This window comes from Electrona antarctica (genome assembly GCF_951216825.1).
Source record: "Electrona antarctica genome assembly, chromosome: 9".
Classification (NCBI taxonomy): domain Eukaryota; kingdom Metazoa; phylum Chordata; class Actinopteri; order Myctophiformes; family Myctophidae; genus Electrona; species Electrona antarctica.
In genome coordinates this window covers 11,740,636-11,763,371 of record NC_136790.1, presented here as the reverse complement: position 1 = coordinate 11,763,371, position 22,736 = coordinate 11,740,636, and the positions used below count along the sequence as shown (strand labels likewise).

The 22,736-nt window shown below is 44.1% G+C and overlaps 1 protein-coding gene across 1 annotated transcript in view; it reads left to right on the top strand.

The window, feature by feature from the left end:
• Positions 1-309: 309 nt before the first annotated feature.
• kif5ab (kinesin family member 5A, b) overlaps positions 310-22,736 on the top strand; it is a gene marked incomplete at its 3' end in the record, with an annotated part of 126,510 nt that continues 104,083 nt past the window's right edge. Inside the window, exon 1 of the mRNA XM_079509750.1 lies at positions 310-743. Coding sequence (XP_079365876.1) covers positions 615-743 — 129 coding nt within the window. The 5' untranslated portion in view covers positions 310-614. The remainder of the gene's footprint in view (positions 744-22,736) is intronic.

Below are 22,736 nucleotides of genomic sequence, written 5' to 3'. Positions count from 1 at the left end.
CCACCGACCCGTGATGATGCTGAGGAGAGAGAGACGCTAATAGCTCCTACCACGCCCCGCCCCCATTGAGAGACCAGTCTGTCAATGGTGATGCAAGACAAGGAGGCATGCCATGCATCGTAGAAGCCTGCACCTTCTCCACACCACACGCACGAACGCACACACACACACACACACACAGTCACACACGGGCACATCACATGCAGGGATTGCAGGAAGCCAGCCGGAGCCAACGGAACCGCTCGGAATATACTCCTAATTGCAAATTTGCAACTCCTGTGTTCTGCAGAATTACGCTGCACCCGAATTTGGTGTGAGAGCATTTTGAAGCCAAACTAACTCTCTTAAAGTGATGCTTTTGTTTGTTTTGTATTTCTTTAATGTAATTTGATTGTAGTCTTATCCCCCCTCCCAAAATAACTGGAAATTGGGGCTGCTCTGCCAAATGCTTCGCCTTAATCGCCTGCCATTCAACAGAGCGAGATTTCATGTGGAGGTGCCGAGGTGGTAGTGTACAGTTTTACTCTACGCACATTCGCCTAACGGGAAAACATTCATTGAGGTTTTGGGAAACCCCCTTTCTGTTTTGGAAGTGCATCCGATAATTTTCCACAATGGCTGATGCGAACGCAGAATGCAACATAAAGGTGTTGTGTCGTTTTCGACCACTGAACCAATCCGAAATTATCCGTGGAGATAAGTTCATCCCAACATTTCAAGGAGATGATACTGTCATCCTTGGGGTAAGTTGTCTTCCCATCTCTAATTCTAGTGCTAGCCAATGACTTACACTTACACTACTACGTATCATGCCACAATCGTCCAAAGGGTATAATGCTGGCCGTCAAACATAATAGGCTATTTGTCAAGACAAGTATATGGATGCTATTACTGATGGAAGCGGCAAAAATGAATCAAACTTTAGCCAAATCACAGATAGACACTAGACAGTGATTTGTGATAGGCTACAGAAGGTGTCATGTCATGAGCTCTTGCAAGTCAACTGCTTGGCATATGGTAGCCTATGACTGCCATTGCCAGTAAAGAACAGCTGCTCTATAAAACATATTCACATATTATTCAACACCAGTGTGTGGTCTACTCATGTTATGTTTACTCTACACTAAAGGTGTTAGACATTTATTGCATATTTCTCATTAAGATGTCTTCCTAAATAAAAGATCAGTGAACTCAATAAGCTTGAGGCTTTGACAATGTACATCTAAATTATTCAAACTTGATATTTCCCTGTCCTTTTTAATGAATCATATCTACCCACACAGCACCTGTTATGTTGGCCTATTTTGCAGGTATTGAGCTGGTTCTTCTCAATTAATTTTGACTTTGCACACAATTATTCCTTTCAGTTTTCTAATTTGTAGGTACAGGGTACATAGGTTGATAGGGTTAGGCTAAACTCTGTAAATCAATGGTTTTCAGCTTGGCTTTTTAATTTGTCTCAGTACAAATTGAGTTGCAGTTTGGCTCTGACCGCTCTGCAGAAAGAAATATGGAGTCATATGGTGCAAGCTGTGAAAACAGGATGCTGATGTTGGATATACAGAATATGGCCTGAGATTCTCCATCTGATTGTGCTTTCTCACCCAGTCATATGATAGCATCACCGCTGCTGGCCAGCTGGCAGAATATCTATATCTATCAGTGTAAATGCAAATGTATTGGTTGCAAAGTGGGTCTGTCCTAAAAATCATGCGTGCACAGTTGCACACACTCATGCACATGCACTTGTGTGCGTGTGTGTGCACGTGCACGCAAACACACAACCAGGGGGTGTATGTGCTGATGTGTTCTCTATCACGTTGAATTAGTATGCAGGACTGATTGATCCTACTTTTTTGCACCGAGCAGCTTCTGGGCAGTGTCCTCATCAGATGCACAGACCCTAATGAGAGTGATAATGAAGCTCAGAGAATTGTTTGAATCTCTTCTCTTGGATGGATTTTGCGTTGTCCTTTTTAAATTGCCAAGTAGCAATCGAAGAAAGGCTGGGAGTTGATGCAAACTATATAGAATATTGACCAATTTGGCAGACAGGTAGATACTATAAGCCGAGATAAATATTGTGAATGTGCATCCTTCCCGATTCACATCACAGCTTAATCACAGACCAGATGGATGAGGAAGACTGACGTTCTAAATGCAAATGCTGCTGTACTTGCAAGCTGTGTCCGGGTCAAACGTCACACGCACGTGTGCTCACACGCACACACACATGCACACGTGCACACACACACACACACACACACACACACACACACACACACACACACACACACACACACACACACACACACACACACACACACACACACACACACACAGAGCACAAAGGCACAAAATAAATCCACACCCATTGGGCCTGAGGGTTTTTGTCAGTGGGAAATCTCTATTTTTAGTCTTTAACGTCAGATGCACACACACACACACACACACACACACACACACACACACACACACACACACCGTGTTTGCACCTGGATGTGGTCCACACTGCGCATACCCATCATGTCTATTATTATGTGTTGAAATGAAAGTCATTATCTCATTCAGGGAAGTGGCATCAGATACCATGAAATGAGCAGAGGCAAACATATTCAATGGCTCGGTGATATCAATAAACACTTCTGCATGGTCCCTTTATGTATCAGAAAGGAAAGTGTGCAGTTGTGTAATTACATTTCTATTCATGTACCCCACCCTGTCCTCTCAGTTATGCGCAGCTGGAGGTTTTCATCTCTGTAATTGCTTTGGAAGGCATTGCAGTCTGCAGCAGTCTTCATAGTTGTGTAGTATGTAGTAGTGCAGTATAGACTCAATGTATAATTTCTTCCACAATATTTACCTAGAGACCGTGGAAGGTTTCTCCAGGAACCTGCGCCTCTGTCTCACTAGAGTCGTAACTTCTCGGAAGGCTGCGGCCATCAGATTAGATCTGGATGAAACACATCGGACCTGGATGGCAGGCTGGCACGCTCCAGGGGCCCAGTACCAGTACTGACAGTTGATGAAAACAATTCACATCACATCACAGCAGTGCTGATAGTCAGCAGATGTACATGGTTGAGATGGGCTCCCCCGGGGACTTGTAAAAGCGACAGTGACAATGTTTTGGCCGTGTCTGAATGATTGGTTTGTCCCACCTGGGTGGCAGCATGATGGACAGTGCAGCGAATCACTCTACGGACTCGTTGATCCTAGTCACATCTCAATAAATAGGATTGTTTGATGATGATTCAAGTCTGAGTGACAAGACATTCTAGTCTACACTGCATGTATCTTGCACTAGTCTCTATCCTGTATTATCCCTGCATTCTTTGTCTTTTGTGTATTGTCGAAAGTGCAATAAACACAATTAACTTGATGAATATGTTATTTATCATAACAGACAAAGCAGCGGAGGACTATAACATAACTGTTATTGTTTTCATTTCATGAAATATATAACTGTCTTTCATATAACTTTGTCTTTCATCTTAATAATTAATAATATGGAACTTGTGGATGGCGGTCAGATCGGGCTGAGACATGGCCCAAATTTGGAGTCATTAATTATGTCATAGATCTGTCATAGATGACTGGCCACATGACGTCATCTCCATATCAAGCCACACCATTATTAAATCCTGTCTTTTTGTGAAGGCGCAAGTTCCTCCAACATCTGGTGTTCAGACACGTCATGTGGCAGCCAAGTCTATGGACCTTTAATGTTTCCCCCATAAATCTGCAAGCCCCCAAAATGATCAGCCCCCCCAAAAAAAATCAGCACGCCCCCCTGTGACATGATACTGGCAGCCACACTGGGCGCCCCTCACTTCACACGATTATTTTGTCTCCTGAAACACTTTCAGGGCATGACAAACACACACCATCGCATGCCTTGAGCAGTTTATAGCAAATCACACATTATGCCACACTGTGTTGTTTGTGACATGAAAATGCAAGCAATGCATTTATTTTCCTTTGATTTCATGCGTCTGGTTTTCATCTTATATAGGCGTCCACCTATACAGTAGAGCCCTGGCCTGTAGGGGTTTGCCACAGTGCCACGATGTGTCAGTAATAACCATGCTCAGCCTGTGTTACACCCTGAGGCATGGCCTCTGTGTTTTATTCCTGGTGATAGGACACAGCTGTCTTTCTACTATTTCACTGTCTAGAGGATAATGCACCATCCGTGAGGCCAGATTGTCCCTCCTAATCCTGTGGCTTGCAAAAAACAAAAAAAAATAGAAGTGCCACAATGAATCACACTTTATTGGATTTAGTGTTATGAATACATTCTTTTTTAAAAAGTGGCCGCTGTAAGCCGTGGCATTTTTAATTTGTGCTCTTAGGGAAATGCATCATACAATATTCACCAGTGTCACATGTGCTGTAAGGCAGAGGGGACAAACTGTGGGCCACACGTGGATCATCTGCCTTGTCTGCATTATGTAAATGTCAGTAGATGATTGTAAGTCATGATCAGAAAGCAGTATAAAATAATCAGCTTTTGAATCATGGCATTAATATTTATGTGACAATCTGAGACCTGTGCCCTACTGTACACAGTAAAACCTTTAGTGTTCTTTTATCCATTTATAGCTCTGAAAGTTGTGTGCACTCTCAGAGCTAAATCAACATTGAGTATTTTGTCTGTGTAGCCGAAAGAGCCTCAGCAACATATAGGGGATAAACTGGTATTTGGGTTTCCTGTGTTCAAGGTTTAAGGTTTCTTTCTCTTACATCGTGTATACGGGTATTACAGGTACATAAGAGTAAAATTGAACTATTTATTTGGTTTGGTAGGTGTCATACTGTAGCAGCACTGCAGTAGGCCATCTGAACTTGACTGACCGGGTTAGCATAACGAATGAACCATTAATAGATATAGATAGAAATATGTATCTATCACCAGACCAGTAGTGTGGGTATATATAAGGACAAGCAGAGATTTTTGTTGACCAGCTACATCAGCTAAGAAGCTTTGGTGAAGGGTCGTTTCTTTCTTCTTTTTTAAAAGATTTGTTTTGGGGCTTTTCTGCCTTTATTGATAGTATCAAGTGAAGAGAGACGGGAAAGAGGGAAAGAGAGAGAAGGGGAGAGACATGGAGCAAAGGTCGTCATGAACGCCCCCCCCCTACACCCCCCCCCCCCCTCTCTCGCGCTCTATTCAATTTTCTCATTCTCTCTCACACTCTCCACTGTGACATTTTGACATTTTGTTTGTACAATCTGTCAAAAGGATGAGGCACAATAATGCTCAAGAGCTTATTTCCTGTGTGTGTGTGTGTGTGTGTGTGTGTGTGTGTGTGTGTGTGTGTGTGTGTGTGTGTGTGTGTGTGTGTGTGTGTGTGTGTGTGTGTGTGTGTGTGTGTGTGTGTGTGTGTGTGTGTGTGTGTGTGTGTGTGTGTGTGTGTGTGTGTGTGTGTGTGTGTGTGTGTGTGTGTGTGTGTGTGTGTGAACTGAGTGCCACGTGTTGCGGGCAGCGTCTGTAGCATCCTGTTGCACACATCCAAGGACCTGAGCCTCCTCAGGAAGAACAGATTGCTCTGTTCCATCCTGTAAGTGTCCACTTCAGTTTGCACTCCCAGGAACTTGCACAGGGATTCCGTGAGATCAATTCATTTCACGGTGCACCGCTGACACTGAATCAGTCACCGCTGTGACTAAAAGTCAGATAAATATACCACAATGGCATAACAACCCATCACATTCCCTATATCCACACAGGAGAGCTTTCATCCCTAGCGTGCACTATACGGCTGAACGATCATGATCAGTACATAAGGACATGCGAGATGTGACAGGATTTAACAGGATTTTAATAGGAGAGTAACAGTATCAATAGTAACAATAGCAAGTAACAGGATATTCATTGTAACAAGCTGTTCTGAAGTTTGCGTGATGTACTGAGGTCTGCCGGTAAGGTACAGTCCAAAATCCCGGCCACCAGGCTGTGGTCCACCTGCATCACTGAGAGCTTCTCGGCCAGCCGGCGTGGTTGGATGAGGTAGGAGGTACAAGAACATGAGTCTCACAGTGCTCAGCGGCATCTCACATGCTAGCTGTATACCATGTATGATGATGGATGATTGGTTCATGCTCCTGGGTTATCGCAATGGCTTTTTTTGACCATTTATACTGATCTGCTGTACTTGGTTGACCGGGCTCCCCCAGAGATCTATCCTTGGCCCACTCCTTTTTTTCACTCTTAGCTTGTGGATCAGGTATTTTCGCAGAATGTCCGGCTGTGCCCAGAATACGGACGTCGTGTTTAAAGCTCTGTCCTGTACTTAAAATCCTAGTAATGTTTCATTTTCTTTTCATGTCGAGCATGACAGATGAGTAGGTCGACTTTCCTGCAATGAAATGGGTAAAGAACCCCACCACCTGTGTTGGTCACTCAGTCCAATGGAAAACACGGCCGTTAAGGAGCTATTGATTCTCTATTTTCTACCAACCATTTATAATTGTATGGATTGCCTGTCCTTGACTACTGCTCCCTTGTGTGCTTCCGACAGTCTAATTTAGAAACTCAAGGCCACTGCACTCAAATTTGTGGAAGGACCCTTTTTATTAATAAGAATGGAACAATTCAACTATTGTCTTCAGGGAGAGATGGAATGAATTAGTGTGTGTGTGTGTGTGTGTGTGTGTGTGTGTGTGTGTGTGTGTGTGTGTGTGTGTGTGTGTGTGTGTGTGTGTGTGTGTGTGTGTGTGTGTGTGTGTGTGTGTGTGTGTGTGTGTGTGTGTGTGTGTGTGTGTGTGTGTGTGTGTGTGAGAGAGAGAAAGAGAAGAGGTGAAGAACTTCTCTGATGGCCATTGCTCTTTTATGGGTCTGGTAATCGATTTATTTCCCCTGTGTCAAAGCCTCGAGTAAAGTGGGATCACTGGATATGTGAACTGACATCACACATTGAGTGGGCAGGTGAGGTTACTGAAAGTGGGTTAATTATTTATCAATGGCCACTTAGACACAGAGACAGACACACAGTGAGTACGCATAGAAATGATGAGATCTAATAATGAGCATCTCCAACCCATTTTGCTAGTCTATCTAAACTGGCTCCGGGTAGAAAACAGAGTTAAGCAATTGAAAATGGGATTGACATTCAAAATTGTAAATGCAGCCTTGCCCTCAATGCCCTCAGTACCTGCATACCTGACTACCGGTAATTTACAGTTAGTGAGCAACACCCACGGCCACAATACTAGCTGGAGCGAGAACAACGACCTGGTACCAGTGCCACCCACTTTCAAAACAAATATGGGTAAATTCTCCTTCTACGGCACTGGCACCCAAGCGTGAAATGCCCTGATCCTCTCCCTCAAAAAATGCAGAGCACTTACATCTTTTAAAACCTGAACATCCACCTTTCAGCAGGTGATCTTCCTTTTTTCCCCACTCTGTACATAGTTTTATTTTTTCTAGTGATGATATTGAATTTTGTTGTTATTTTTCATTTCATGTCTATTAGTTGATTGCATAGGGCCTAAATGTGTGTAATATGTGGTTTTAGATATTTTAGATTTTAGTAGTAAGCCCAGTGTCTCTGATGTCATCGACACTGGGCTCACTTCCTTCCTGGACTACAATTCCCATAATGCTTTGGTGCACTGCTCCTCCTTGTGGATAGGGGGAGGACTGTCTTACTGAGACAACATGTAGTCCAGGAAGTAAGTGAGCCCTGTGTCCATGACATCAGAGACACTGGGCTCACTGCTAAAATCTAAAATATCTAGTACAACATATTACACACAAAGACCCAAACAAAGTGTTCTAAATCTTCTAAATGTCATTAACATATTTCTTTGCAAAAAGGGTGAAGTTTCCCTTCAAGGAATTGGACCGTTAATCGGGAATCGTTAAGGAACCGGTATCGTTAAAATCCTAAAAGAGGCGTAGCCACCTAGGCTGGTAGTCCAGCCTGACAGTGTGTTGCGGGTTCAAATCCTGATGGCCTTTGCTACGTGTCACCCCCATCTCTCTCCCCATTTCCTGTTAGACTACTGTATATCCTACTATAAATGCGCCACGTCTCTGTGTGTGTGTGTGCGTGCGTGCGTGCGTGCGTGCGTGCGCGCGTGCATGAGTGCGTGTGTGTGTGTGTACGGTTGTAATGCACGTAACTCGAGAACCGTTTGCCCCACCGACTTCAAATTCGACACACGCGTTCCACACCCCCGCGGAGAGTGCAGTGCCCGGTATCGAGTCAGTCGGACCCATGGTTGTCCAGAACCGCCGCAAAAGGCTCTGGTCAGGCTCTGCCAGTGGGCCTAATCAGCCTAAATCCCCTCACCTGTGCAATTTCCAGCCTCTGCTTCAGCCAATTGATTGCCATGGCAACCCCACACCTGCCAATTGATTACTTAACCAGTCCACTTTTCACAGTCAGTTTGCACTCTTCACACACAGGCATGTGAGACACAGACAGACAGTTAAAATGTGTGCTATGATTACGGGTATTGCATACTACAGATATCTCCATATACAGTATGGGCACAAAAGGGACACAGACAGATAGTTGCTATGGGTGCTATGACAAGTTGACAACAGGTATTATAGGTTCCCAAGTTGCATCGTTCCCAAGTAGGCCGGTTGCCGACGCGACGGGCACGTACAAGTCTAGTCTATCAATAAAGCCAGAAAAGGCCCTAAAAAAACATCTTAAAGGAAATAAGATATTAGGGAAAAAATCCTAAATGAGCCCAACCCTAGTGACAGTGATGAATTGGGCTGTAGTTTGGACATTGCTGTTGCTTAGTCATGTCTGATAGAACAGCAGCTCGCCTGATTGTGGTCATGCTCGGCTTAACAGTTGATTCTCATTCTCTGTTCCCCTCCCAGTGCTTCTTGCATATGAGCCGAGCTGGCAAACAGGCGAGCAGTGAACATCTGGTGTACAGCAAACCATTGACAGTGCATGGCTGAATACTTGTAAACGGATGTCCTTGTACTTTAAAAAAAAAGCTATACGACATGTAAATGGTAAATGGTGCATTTATATAGCGCCTTTATCCAAGGCGCTTTACATAGATTGTGCATTACATTCACCCATTCACACACACATTCATACACCGATTGCGGCGGAAGCCATGCAAGGTACCAACCAGAACATCGGGAGCAATTTGGGGTTCAGTGTCTTGCCCAAGGACACTTCGACATGTAGACAGGAGGATTCGAACCGCCGACCCATGGATCATTGGACGACCTGCTCTACCTCCTGAGCCACAGCAGCCGGCAGTTGTTTCTTCTGTGAGGCTTTTCTGTCTATAACACCTTTCACCTGAAATAGGTAAATACGAAGAGAAAACCCAGACCCGACATGTCCACCTCTTGATTCCTTTGCAGCAGAGCACACAAACTATCCAATTATTAGACAGAGTAATGGGACCGGGTCAAGAGCCACAATATGTTTTCTCCTGTCATGGCGCCATGCATCCCTGTCAGAGGCAGAGCAGATGCAGTTTCCACAGCCCTCTCCAGAAAAATGTGCAAACTTCGTCCTCTCTCTCACCTTCCATAGGCCCTTCACGTAGTTTTTTTTCCTGTCTAATCGTATTTTATGGTGTAATGATTCCGCAGCTCGTTTCCCCATGACTCAGCAGCAATTTAGGAAGAGGGACAGAAAGTAAAGTAGTCCAGGTTCATCCAATTAAGTCAGGAAGAGACTTCTAGGAGGTATAAATAATGACGGCGGAGGGAGGGCCAACTGCTGCTCAAAATCCTAAGTGCTGTATATTGGAATCAAATCTTATAAGATGTCCCATATGCATATAGGGCCAGAGATTCTAGAGTGTTTAAAACGGGACAGACCTAATGAGATCAATTCATTAACTAAACGCAAAATCAATATTGTACCTCAGTGCTGCTGCTTTATAAATTACATGCAGAAAGGTAGACCATTTCTGTCAAATTCACTCCCACTCATATTGTACCATGTTCTTTATGCACTTTTTATTTTATTACTTTCTGATGTCTGTTATGTTTGTTTGTGTATGGGTTTAGAAATGGAAAATGGAGTGGGCAAAGCAATCTAATCAGAAGTATTATAAAAGGCTGTCATTCCATACAGTATACCTAAATAACTATTGTATATATGATGTGACTGAAATGTCACTCCCACTCTCTATATCAGCTCATATGCTCACATTCTGTTCTCCTCCTTATCTCTCCCCTATATTCATATTATCTGCTGGACATTGTCTGAACTGCGTGCATATGTGAAAACAGCCTTTTGACACCATTTTGGCTCTGACAAGCACACTCAGCACTGGCAGCGAAGTTGCCGCTATTTATCATTTATCTAGTATTTATTTTTAGTCCGCGCGAGCATGCGTGTGTGAGTGTGCCAGTCCTAGATAAGACCGCATCGATTCCTTGAGACGTTTCTGCCAATTTCTCTGCTTTTATGTTGGACGGTGAGCTGCGACTAGCAGACATCCAAATTGCTCTGAGGATGGAGCTTGGCGGAGCATCCTCTCCTCATTAGCCAGGGCCTTTGCCCAGGATTCAGCCTGGGCTACTTCTAGCGTCTGCCTGCCCGCCTGTGGCATTCACATGCTCACACACGTGCATTCGCACAACATATTGCTTCTACACTACAGTGTATTAGGCCTGGTGATGAGATAGCGTGGAATCCTGAGGAGAAGGGAAATCCATGGGACCGTTTTTTCCCCCCCTCTGCATAACCGGGACCTCACTCACTCCATTAATCACAGCCGAGTTTATCGAACTGACACAGGAGAACACTGACATCTCCACTAGCTAGGACATTGGCTTTCATTGTTTTCTCAGAGGACTCGCATTGGCAATGACATTTTTCACGTGGCCTACAAAACGTAAACAAATAAGCGCAATATACCGTATTGTGCCGAATATAAGACCACTCTGATTATAACGACCCCCATTTTTCAAGACTCATTTGTGGAAAAAGAACATTGAATGTCAAATACTCTCTAGTCCCCGATTATAATACGACCCCGTTTTTTAGGATACTTCCATTGGAAAAAAACGTAGTCTTACATTCAGGCCAATAGGGTACTTACTACTTACTTTGTCAAACGACAAAGTATATTATTTTTGCTGTTTTTGGACATTTGAAATCTTTTAAAAAAAGAAATAAAATGAACGAAAGCATGCATGAACATAACAGTTTCAAGAAGTGAACTAGTTTGTTCATGTTCACGGCAATGAACTAGTTCTTTTGAATCAATCATGAAAGACACATCACTAGGTGTGAAGTGGTGTTAACCATTGTTTCTTTAAGTGCCAACAACAAAGCTGCACACTAGCTAGGATACTACAGGTATTACTGAGTTATTAATCGAAGCGAATCTTTGAATCTCTTTCCAACTGTACTCCACTTCAAATCACCCAGCCAGGCATTCATTTTTTTTTTTTGTCATCAAAGTTTTTTAATGATTTTACAATAAAGCATACAAAATACACATGACTTACACAAAAGAAAGAGACAAGAAAAACAAACAAGAAACAAAACAAAACTAGCAGTCAAAAAAGAAAAACCCCAATGGACAACACCCCTCCACATTCTGTTGCTGACAATAGTGATTATATCCGTAATGTATTACCAATTACAAATTGTTAATGCAACCATCCTTTAATATACAAATAAAAGTAGTCCCATATTTCATGGAACTTCCCTTTGACATTGTTCCTCCTGGCAATTGAGTATTCGAAGGATGCAGTTTCCGTCATAAGTTGGGTCCAGTCTGTGATCCCTGGCGTAACAGAGCTTTTCCAGTTTCTCAAAATCACAGCCAGGCATTCACAGTCACACCGCTTTATTTGATGTAGCGGGTCTTTTTTTGAACTAACATAATGTGGACTTTGTAGCCTCTTAACCACTTAAAGTCTATAAACCTTTGACTGGAGTCTCTCAAGGCTCTATATTGGTCTCCCTTCTTTTTTCCAAATCTCTTGTTGTTTAGTGGTGGCAAAAACAATGGAGTCAGCAATGCATTGCGATTCGGCCGTGCACGATTCTGCATCCATGCAGCAACGTGACATAATCAATTATAGCCTGTACCATTAATAGATTGATTACACAGCAGTTTCCTTTCTTAAGATATTTTTTGGCTTTTTGCCTTTATTGATAGATGTACAGTTGTTGGTTGACGGGAAACGGGGAGAGTGATGGGGGGGGAAGACATGTCATGCAGCAAAGGTCGTCGGGATCGGGACTCGAACCCGTGGATTACCAGCCTAGGTGGCCGGACCGATAGGCCGGCCGAGGCCAACACAGCAGTGTCTAAATGTAATATGTTGTTCAGTATATCTGACTGCTTGTATGACTGATGAAACATTTACATTTGCCAAGTTGTGCAGAAAAGTGCGATTACAAACCCAATGCAACATACATAGTTCACTGACGCTGATGCTGCGTTGACGGCTCCCTGAAATTAATATTAGGATCACTACAGTCATAATCCTGCAGTGATGTTCTGCTCATTTCTGTTAGCATTTCAGCTGTCAATCCCTTTGATGCTAATTAAATTTCCTTCCACAACAAAGTCTCCATAGCATTGCTATTTTCTCAGGGCCCTTTATTATCCAAATTGGCTGGCTGCATCATTCTATCATTTGCTGCAGAGCAAATCCCTTAAACCATGTTGATTTTCGAAACATTCTATTTTTGCTTCATATACCAATTCCCCAACACCCAGTTGGATTTAGTACTATCCAGTAATAATAATATAACAGTACGGTCATGTTGCTAGAAATGTGTGCTCATTCTGTATTTGTGTTTTGTTCCATTGTACCATTTTGTTTTGTCTGACTGATCATTAATTATTGTCATAATGTGGTCATTAACAGGACTCACACACTAATGATGTGGTACATCTTGTTACATGTTGGCTAGGCAAGTGTCCTCCGACACCCATGCTTTTGAGGATTTAATTGGGTCTATGTGTACCAAATAAGCACAGTCATTATGATGCGGTGAAGAATTATAAATGTTGCTATGTCAAATAGCCCGCACTATTCACTCAAGCATTCTTTCTTCCCTTGGTTTGGTTTTAACCACAGTGTCAGCTATCGGTTAAAACGAGCTCCATTTATAGCATCTTGCTGCTAAGAGTTCCAAAAAGCCATTATTTTGTAGGCTCCACAGTGAGGTTGGCATCTTGCTGCTAAGCCATTTGTAGGCTCCACAGTGAGGTTGGCAGTACCGGTAAATGGAGAATTTACAAAGCATATTAATTTAAATGATCTGTAACTTCATGACAATGTCATCATGCACACTTTTACTCATTTTAATTACTTTGCCTCGTGGGACTCGGAGTACAATTTGGGAGAAGGGTATCAATTAAGTGGAAATTATGCTGTCCTGCTGCTTTCTGGGCTGTGAAGGAAAAGATCCCGGTTCTGTGCAGGACCAATAAATAACAGGTACATTGTACCAGGTAAATAGGTCCCCAGGGGTCGGTACTTGGCCTTCTCCCTTTTCCCACTCTATACTAAATCTCTGAAAATAGGCAATCTACAAGCTCATAATGTGACGCATTGTGAACCTCACCTTTCTTTCTTTATTCACAAACCTTCTAACCTAACACCTTGTCACTCCTAATGAGAATCGTAGCATCCTCAATTCTGCCACCTCCAGATCCTGTCTTTTCATCAGTGCCACCGCTTCGGTTTCATTTCATCCACGGTCCTTTTCCATTGCAGGAAGGGACATTGAAGGGAAAATGTGAAAGTTATGAATAATAAATAGGCTAAAATAAAAACGTATTTTATTGTATTTAATGTGACGGAGCTCCTTCTAGATTTCCCGGAACGCAGCAGGCAGGTACTGGCGCTCGGCTCGGACCAGTTCCAACACAAATTAGAATTGTCCCCACTCCTTGGCGTGTTTTCTGTCACTGTATATTAGGGGTTACGAGTCTTGCTCAGTGACACACTTCGACACATTGCTGTCCTTGAACTGAACCTGGGACAACCAGGGCTTCTGGCTCCCCTGCAGGCGAGAAGGCCATCCCCTAAGTTAAGCCATTCTACCCTGCCTGCACTTTCCTCTTCACCTGTCTTCCAATCCTCATCACTTTGGATAGTTGACCCCATTACATTGGTATAAGCCAATCAGGGACCTATACTGGCTTAGCGACACAAACGTGACGTGACACCAATCCGTGAAGCCGATGGTTTAATGAATTGCATTTTTATAGCGCTTTTCCAAGTGCTCAAAGCGCTTTACAATGGTTCATTCATTCATACATTGGGAGGTGAAGCGGCGAACAGTCAACACCAGCGTCCTCACTTCCCACATTCACACACCAATGGTGGCAAGCTCACACCGACCAACTCATTGGAGGCAATGTAGGGTTCAGTGTCTTGCCCAAGGACACTTCGACATGTGGAGAGGAGCCGGGATTCGAACCGCCGACCCATGGATCATTGGACGACCTGCTCTACCTCCTGAGCCACAGCCGCCCTACGGTTTGGGTTGGCGAATCAGGGAAACTGATGCATATACAATCTCCTGAGCACAGAGAGAAGCCCTGCCACTTTCACAGACCTGTGGGGCCGTCGGATACAGATATTTGTGAATTTTATGTACGCACGCAAAAGTGAAATAGCACATTGAAAACATGATGATGCCCCTTTAAGAGTTGACTTTCATCAGAGTGAAAAATCTGGCACACACAAATAAAATATTCATTGCTTTATTAACGTGCAAAGACTAACGCTGTGTCTTCAAGGCATTTTCTTGCTACATTTTAGAGGATGCAGTCCAAGCAGAAAGATGCAATGTCAGACTGGGGCTGAGTTACAGACAGATCGAGTTGAAAGTGGGTCGGCTGTCGGCGAGTAAGAGCAGATCATAGTACTTTAGACCACAAGAAATTTGATATTCCCTTTGACATAGGAAACAGCAACCAGCTATATGGTCTTTCAGTAGCAGAGGCTGCAATCAATGCTGTCTCCATCCATGCTAGCATTACCAATCTATGTTAGACAACTCATCTTTTATTCAAGAGAATTCATTGACATTATGTAAAGACCAAGCATGCAACCTGTAATGTATTGTCCTTGACATAATCAAATGAGATACTGAGAACAACCACTGGAGCAGACACAACTGACACACTGTCAGTTCATACAACATCAATCCAATACTGTCCCCCTAGTCCTACTCCTATCTCCTATAAAATGAAGGAAATTATCTATTCTCAATCTGTGTCTGCCCTCAGGACATTCTCTTGCATTTTTAGTTAGTTGGTCAGTCAATCTGACATTGCACATGGGCATTGAGAATTGCCATGTGCAATGACTAGGAGTGATAAAGGTGATTTTCCTATAGGCAGGGATTGAAAAAGATCCCAAATGTGACCGGGCAGGGATGGATTAACCCCACAAGGGCCCCTGGGCCGGTACATTTTTGGGGTCCCCTTAGCGCGCGTGCGCGCAGAATTTTCGAGTTTTTTTGTGTTTTTATCATTTTTTTTTACCTAAATTTAACAAAATCAATGGCCAATGAAGGTCCCCAGGAGCTTTTTTCAGGGCCTCAAACCCATTAAAGGGCTTTACATTTTCCCAGAAGGGCCCCTGAGAGCCAAGGGCCCCTGGGCCACGGCCCCATTGGCCCAATGTCTAATTTGGCCCTGTGACCGGGTCTGGCAAATAGGCCCTCATCTCGACCAGAGTCATTTTTCAGTTTTTTACAGATTATTAAAGTACAGAATGTAAGCTTCCATATGATGTATCATTCAATGAAATTGGAAAATATTTGAAGGAGATATGACCATTTTAAAATGATTGTGCCGTTTTACCCAAAGCTGAGAAAATCCCCTTTGAATGTTCACAACATTACACCTAGAGCTGGCTAGCCTACTTTGACTTATAAATGTATACATTTAATCTGTTGGAATGAAAACCTTCTTCAACATTCAAAAAATGAAAATCACAAAAAAAACAAGTTTATTTTAGATTTTCTGCCTTTTCATTATAGGTGAGATGAGGACCATTTTGCTAGACCTGGTCACAAATGTGTGGACTCTGTTGGCATACAGTATGCAGGGACTGATAAAGAATGATGATTTGTCACTTTCCAAAATTTAAGCAGTTTTTGCCACAGCTATGGGATCTGTAGTCTTGATCCCATAGCCTGTATGTACGGCCATACCGTGGTTATAATGGTTGTTTGGTATTCAGGGTGACTGTGGTATAGGGGTGTGTGTGAGTTGGCCTCTGCTGGATGGAGATGGGGGAGTGACTCAAGCGAGCAGTAGCCCCGGTCCCAACCTTCTCATCTGCAAAGGGCAAAGACTGGTCACGACCTAAGGCAGAGAGTGTATCGTTGGAAGTGTCGGGTCGGATGTATTTCCCCCGGATACCATATTTTTCGACCAGTCACAACAGATTTGTAAAACGTCAACGTCATTTCCTTGAGCGGTACTAACGCCAAAATCCCGCTAGGTCTTGCCCAGCATGAGCAAGCAGCGCTAGGGTAGGGTTAATTGATCGGCGGTTGTTTCCAATTATCTAATTGTGCTCTCTTTAATAGTAGGCCTAGCACTGCATCTGGCCTATAAGGGCAACATGCACACACACAGCACGGCAGACAGACGTGGTTCAATTGACTATATTTACACAGCGGTCATTTTGCTCTCACATCATAATTAGCATGTGGGGAAGAAACACCCGGGGTGGCATTATTTCATTAACTTAATAGCAAAATGGCCACCGTGTGAATATGGTGAATGGTTGCCGTGCAAAGTTATTTAAATGCATAGCAAGCAGCAGGCACAGCATAATCATGTGGCTCATATAATCCTCTGTTTTGAATGTGTTTTGTAAACTTTAATTACAAAACTGTTTAATCAATATGGTTTTGGCAAGAATGCTCAAAACACTCTGCACTGCAGTGACATAGTGTAATGACCACTAGGGGACACTTATGTGGCCATTCTCATACATGTTTCTCCTTATGGGTCGGTCAATCGATGTGAAATTGCATATGGGCATTGGCAAATGGTCAAATTGGTGATGAACTTAGCAAAATGTAATCTGGTTAGTATTTATTTGAATTTTGGACACTGTATATAGATCTCTAGTCGCAGTCCCAAGTCCCCAGGCCCCAGTCTCTTAGCAGTTGTTTCTTTTCTTCAGTCCATCCATCCATGTACATGTATGTACATCTCAGTCAGCAGCATACATTTACATGTTAAAGTATGTATATTTTGTTTGAGTGGATTTAGATTTCCCAGGAGTCTGTGTGCCTGTGTCCCTGCAGTGCAAGACGGTTGTCCTGGTTGCTGTGTGTGTGTGTGTGTGTGTGTGTGTGTGTGTGTGTGTGTGTGTGTGTGTGTGTGTGTGTGTGTGTGTGTGTGTGTGTGTGTGTGTGTGTGTGTGTGTGTGTGTGTGTGTGTGTGTGTGTGTGTGTGTGTGTGTGTGTGTGTGTGCGCGCGTGTGCGTGCGTTGATTGATTGATTGAAATATTTATTAACAGTTTGCAGAATTACAGTACATTTCAAGCACAAACTCAATACAAAGACTGCGAACAAGAAGGCACTGGAGCAGACGATTTAGGCCCTTGTTTTATTTGTAACAGGGTGCAGGTAAAAAGCGACAACGTTTCGATGTGTCAATTACATCTTCGTCAGGTCATAGCCCGAGGGGGCAACACAGTAAGGCTTAAGTACACACATGGTGCAGGGGGCAGGCACAAACTCAATACAAAGACTGTTAACTGTGAGTGGACGACCCAATTAAGCATTACACTTGTTTACATGAGGGTCCACCTTGTTCAATTCATCAAAACATTTAGAGACGTACAAATAGACATTTCTATATAGTCAAAGAACAGAACAGGAATTCATCATAAAGGAGGTAAAAAGGGAAAATAAACATATACAGTGAGGGGAAAAAGGGGTGGGCGGTGGTGGGGGATTCAGATTTTACGGGGGCCAGTTTCGAATTGCAGTTGAGGCCAGTTTCGAATTGAGTCAAGGGATTCGCATGTCTTAATGACTGTTGGTAGGGCGTTCCACATTTTGGTGGCATAGGAGCGAAAAGAATTTAGTCCCTTGTTTGTGCCGAATCTGGGTTGTACATGGTTCGTTGCACTCCCTCTGGTGTTGTGGGTGTGGACTTCGTTAACATTAAGGAAGTATCTAGACAGGTACATGGGTATCTTGGTCGTGTATCGAATCTTGTGGACCAGACCCATTGCAAGATGCTGTACTCTGTCGTCGACCCTAAGCCATTCCAGCCTGTCAAAGTGGGCAGGGGTGAGGTGGGTTCGGGGGGTGAGGCCAAGTAGGAGCCTGACCAGTTTGTTTTGGGAAGTCTGGAGCCTAGTTTTAAGAGCCTTTGAGGTGCTGTGGTACCAGGAGGTGCATGCATAGTCAAAGAAACCTTGTACGAGGGCTCCTGTTAAGGTCTTCAAGGTGTTTTTGTTGACCAGTGAGGAGATCATGTAAAGGAATCTTGTTCTTTGGTTGACTTTTTTGATTACGTTGGTGGCCATTTTATCACCGGAAAGATTGGCCTCCAGGATGGAACCTAGGTAGGTAATTTCATCTTTACGTGTGATAACATTGTCACCCACTCTAACCAAGAAGCCATTTGCCTTGCTGAGATTACTATTAGATCCAAAGAGAATGGATTCAGTTTTTCCCAGGTGTAAAGATAGTTTGTTATCCAGGTGCAGATTCTACCGAGTTCAGACCTGAGGGCCTTTTCAACCTGCAGTTTGTTCCTGTCAGAGAGCAGTGCCGAGTCATCTGCGAACAGGAACAAGTTGCAGTCACAACACTGTGTGTGTGTGTGTGTGTGTGTGTGTGTGTGTGTGTGTGTGTGTGTGTGTGTGTGTGTGTGTGTGTGTGTGTGTGTGTGTGTGTGCAGACTCCTCGCACATCCTTGGGGCAGGTGGCACCTCTTCTCTTTTTCTTCTCTTTCTCCAGTGCTGTCTTCTCTAAAGCTCATTATCTCCTTTTTACTTTCCTGTTAGCTTTTTTCTGTCTTTCACTTTCTCCATATCTTCCTCTGAGATTGTCCTCAGGAAACCAGATTGATGTGCTTCCAATTAGCGCTCGCTGGTTCTCGTGTGCTCTCTCCTTTCCTCTGCTTTCCTCTGTCCGTCTTTCTCTCTTCTGTCCTCCCTCCCTGTCATCGTGGTGAAAACAAGAGCGGTGATGACTCTCCACCTCCTCTCCACTTTACTTCACACAGCCCCATGAACAGAACACAGCAGAACCATTCCCTCACTCATGTCTCCTCTCTCCCGTTATACTTATTCTCTTGATATTTTGTGCAGAATGCAGAGGCGATAGCAGGGTGTACAGTTCTGTTCTGCTCCACTTCACTTACTAACACCCTGATCCGACAAATGCCTGAATTGACTAGATAGCAGTTCACAAAGTTTATTGTAAATTTCCATCTGTAGATTACCCCTCAAAATAGCCATATATACTACATACATCCTTGAAATAGTATAAAGTATACGCCTTGCAGAGCCATGTGGCCTATAGGACAGGATCTCCTGTTGTTATAGCGTGAGGCGGCTTGATGTACAAGGACATGCCCCAGCCCCTGGACATGGCGCTATTAGTATGCCGCAGGCCATGGACGTACCCCCAATCCAACCCTTGATGCTGAGTGCCAAGCAGGAAGGCATCGGGTCCCATTGTTATAGTCCTTGGTATATGACCCATCCAGGGAAACCCTTGAAATAGCTGAAATACTACTCCACAAATAGCCCAGAAATAGCCCCAGATATTATTATTATCGGCACATGCGTTTATGCAGTGTATGAGGCCGCGAAGCCTCATACTTTGGAGGTACGGTGCTTTTATGTTCATTCTTTTCAGAGAGGATTATGCAGTATGTTGAATTGTGCATACTGGATGTTCCTCCTGTAGTGAACCGTGCTCAGGGCTGGCAACTGGTAATGATTTTGTTATCTGAGAGGCTTGAAGACTGATTAACTTAAAGGATGTAGCAGCCAGTGGCAGGCTCAGCCTTTTAATGTCTGCTTCGGAGTGTGTGTGTGTGTGTGTGTGTGTGTGTGTGTGTGTGTGTGTGTGTGTGTGTGTGTGTGTGTGTGTGTGTGTGTGTGTGTGTGTGTGTGTGTGTGTGTGTGTGTGTGTGTGTGTGTGTGTGTGTGTGTGTGTGTGTGTGTGTGTGTGTGTGTGTGTGTGTGTGTGTGTGCGCGCGCACGCGCACGTGTGTGTGTGCGCGCTCACGCGCACGTGTGTGTCAGAAAGAGAAAGATACAGAAAAGGAGAAGATAGATAGCAAAAGAGAGAGATGGACAGAGAGGGAGGTTGTGATAAAGATTATGAAATAGTGTGAGAGAGATGGAAAGAGAAAGTTGGATGCCTCTAATCCCTCTGGGAAATGACAGGAGGGTAACAGGGACAGTCTGAGCCTCAGTCTGAGCAGATGAGCAGATACTAGTATAGAGTAGTCCATAACACGTAAAGTCTGAGCCCATATAGTATACACCTGCGCGTAAAGGGGCCAAAATGCTCAGTATAGCGACCAACCCACCCGATCTCACCCCTTCTGTGACACACGTGGAACTGCTTCGCCCTATAGTCATTCTTCACATTCTAGGAGGACAGCACTGCCCGGCTTTCCTCTGTGGTGGAAAATAGTGCTCGGCGCTGGCATTGCCTGAGTTATGTACATAACTCGAACAACACTGTGTCGCCTCTAGGCGGCCTTCGCAACGTGTGGCGCGGTGACTCTCTTGCCTAATGGCTTGCTTGACGATGCGTCTCGTTGCTCAAGCCCACCAGAGACAGCGCGCCTCCGTCGTTGTAATTGTTTTTTGAGCGGTGCCTAACCGCTCCAACGCACAGCTACTGTACGTTGTCTGTCCCCCAAGGGGCCAGTGAGGTGCTCCAACGTTGAAGCACTGGGCCCTAGTGGTAAGAGGAGGGACTACAAGCGGACCCGTGGATTCATGACTGGGAAACCCCGTGTTTGACCACCAAAATGTGGTGGTCAAATGCGGAAGTAGACGTTCTGAGACGGTCCTTCCGGGTGCTTCAAAACGCCACTGAGCAACTTCCACTGACATGAATAGCGGAGCTTCGCGCCAGATCAGTCTCTATCCTTTTATATACTCTATGCTGTCCCCGTGTATGTCTATTTCAGCACAGACAGTGCAGTAGCGCTATGTGACCTGGGGTGGCACTGTTGGGTGGCACACACACCCATTGCCCACTGCAGCAGCAATGTTAGTACAGTACACCCATTTAGTAGTACGTGTACTACAGTACAGTACATATAGTAGCACCGCTCAGTTCACACGGGTGTGATTTTGCCTAACTAGTAACTAATTCTCTTTTCTCACCAGGTGGGCAGAGTGGTGTGCCTCGCTGGTGCGACAAAAGCTATGCCTAAACCTAACCTTACCTTACGCGTATTGCATGATAAATCTATCCCGAGGCGCAGGGTTGGTAGGCTATTGTTTAACGTTGACATCACGGTGCCATCTGGTATTGCAGGGGTTTTTCAGAGTTATTTAAAGTGGTCTGCTCATGTGAGAGGCAGAGGCAGGTTTGTCACACAGAAGAGGGCGTTACCGATTGTTAAAGGAGCATTCAGTGATTTGGGTGATTTGGAAAACCACCCAGTCCGCCCCGGTAACAAAATGTGCACATGCACGCTCTACAGTGGGGGGAAGTGCAACAGGCCAACAGCATGTGCACCAAGGCCCGCCCCCACTCGATCATGATTGGAGGAAGACCCCTCTCATCCTGATTGGTTGAAGGCTTTGCCACCCGCCACCAAAACTGAAACTAGGGTTTTTTGACCCCAGGGGCTCACTGGGGACAGGGAGGAACTCCTTATATGGTCAGCACACTCTATAGTAGGGAGGATTATCCAGAAAAAAAGAAAAAATAAGTGATATTTGAATTAAGTCAAATCACTGAATATACCTTTAATGAGATCGGGAGGGAAAAGCCTGTTGGCCTCAGTGATCAGCCTGCCATGCATGCATCGTTGCATACATTACATGCAGGAGGAGAAAAGGGCCTTGCAAACGGGGAGTGATAAAACGCGCCTATAGTTCATTTTCAATGAGACCTGCGTTTTTGCTCGGAGAAGTCGCGGTGCGACAACGCAAGCGTATTTACGTGAGCGCGGTCCCGTGAATTTGTTGCGCGCGTCCTCGTTTCGTGCACACGCCTGCGACTCACCAGACCTGGATTCGGTTTAGCTTTTTTTTATGCTTGCGTTGTCACGCTAATTTTTACAATTTTTAATACTGTTTTTATTAGGCATTTTGTATATGCCATAACTTCAGAATATCATTGACAGATGAGTAATTAATGATATAAAACTATATCATAAAATATAGTGTAAATGTTCCAAATACAATACATAATAAAAAAGGTATATAAATGTGAAAAACAAAAAAACAGTTAAACAGTGACAAAATGTGAACAGACAAACAAAACAAAGACAACAGGACAGACACTCTTGCTCTCAAACTTTCCCAACACGTTGTTGTAAATCAACTGAATTACAGACATTTTTCTTTTTAAATGAGAAAAAATGTAATAAAGAAAAAAACACTCAGTTCCCCTTTTTTTGTTGTCGCGCCCCTCTTGAGCAGAGCTGTAGCAGACCTGTCCTCTTGAGCAGAGCTGTAGCAGACCTGTCCTCTTGAGCAGAGCTGTAGCAAACCTGTCATTGGTCCTCTTGAGCAGAGCTGTAGCAGACCTGTCCTCTTGAGCAGAGCTGTAGCAGA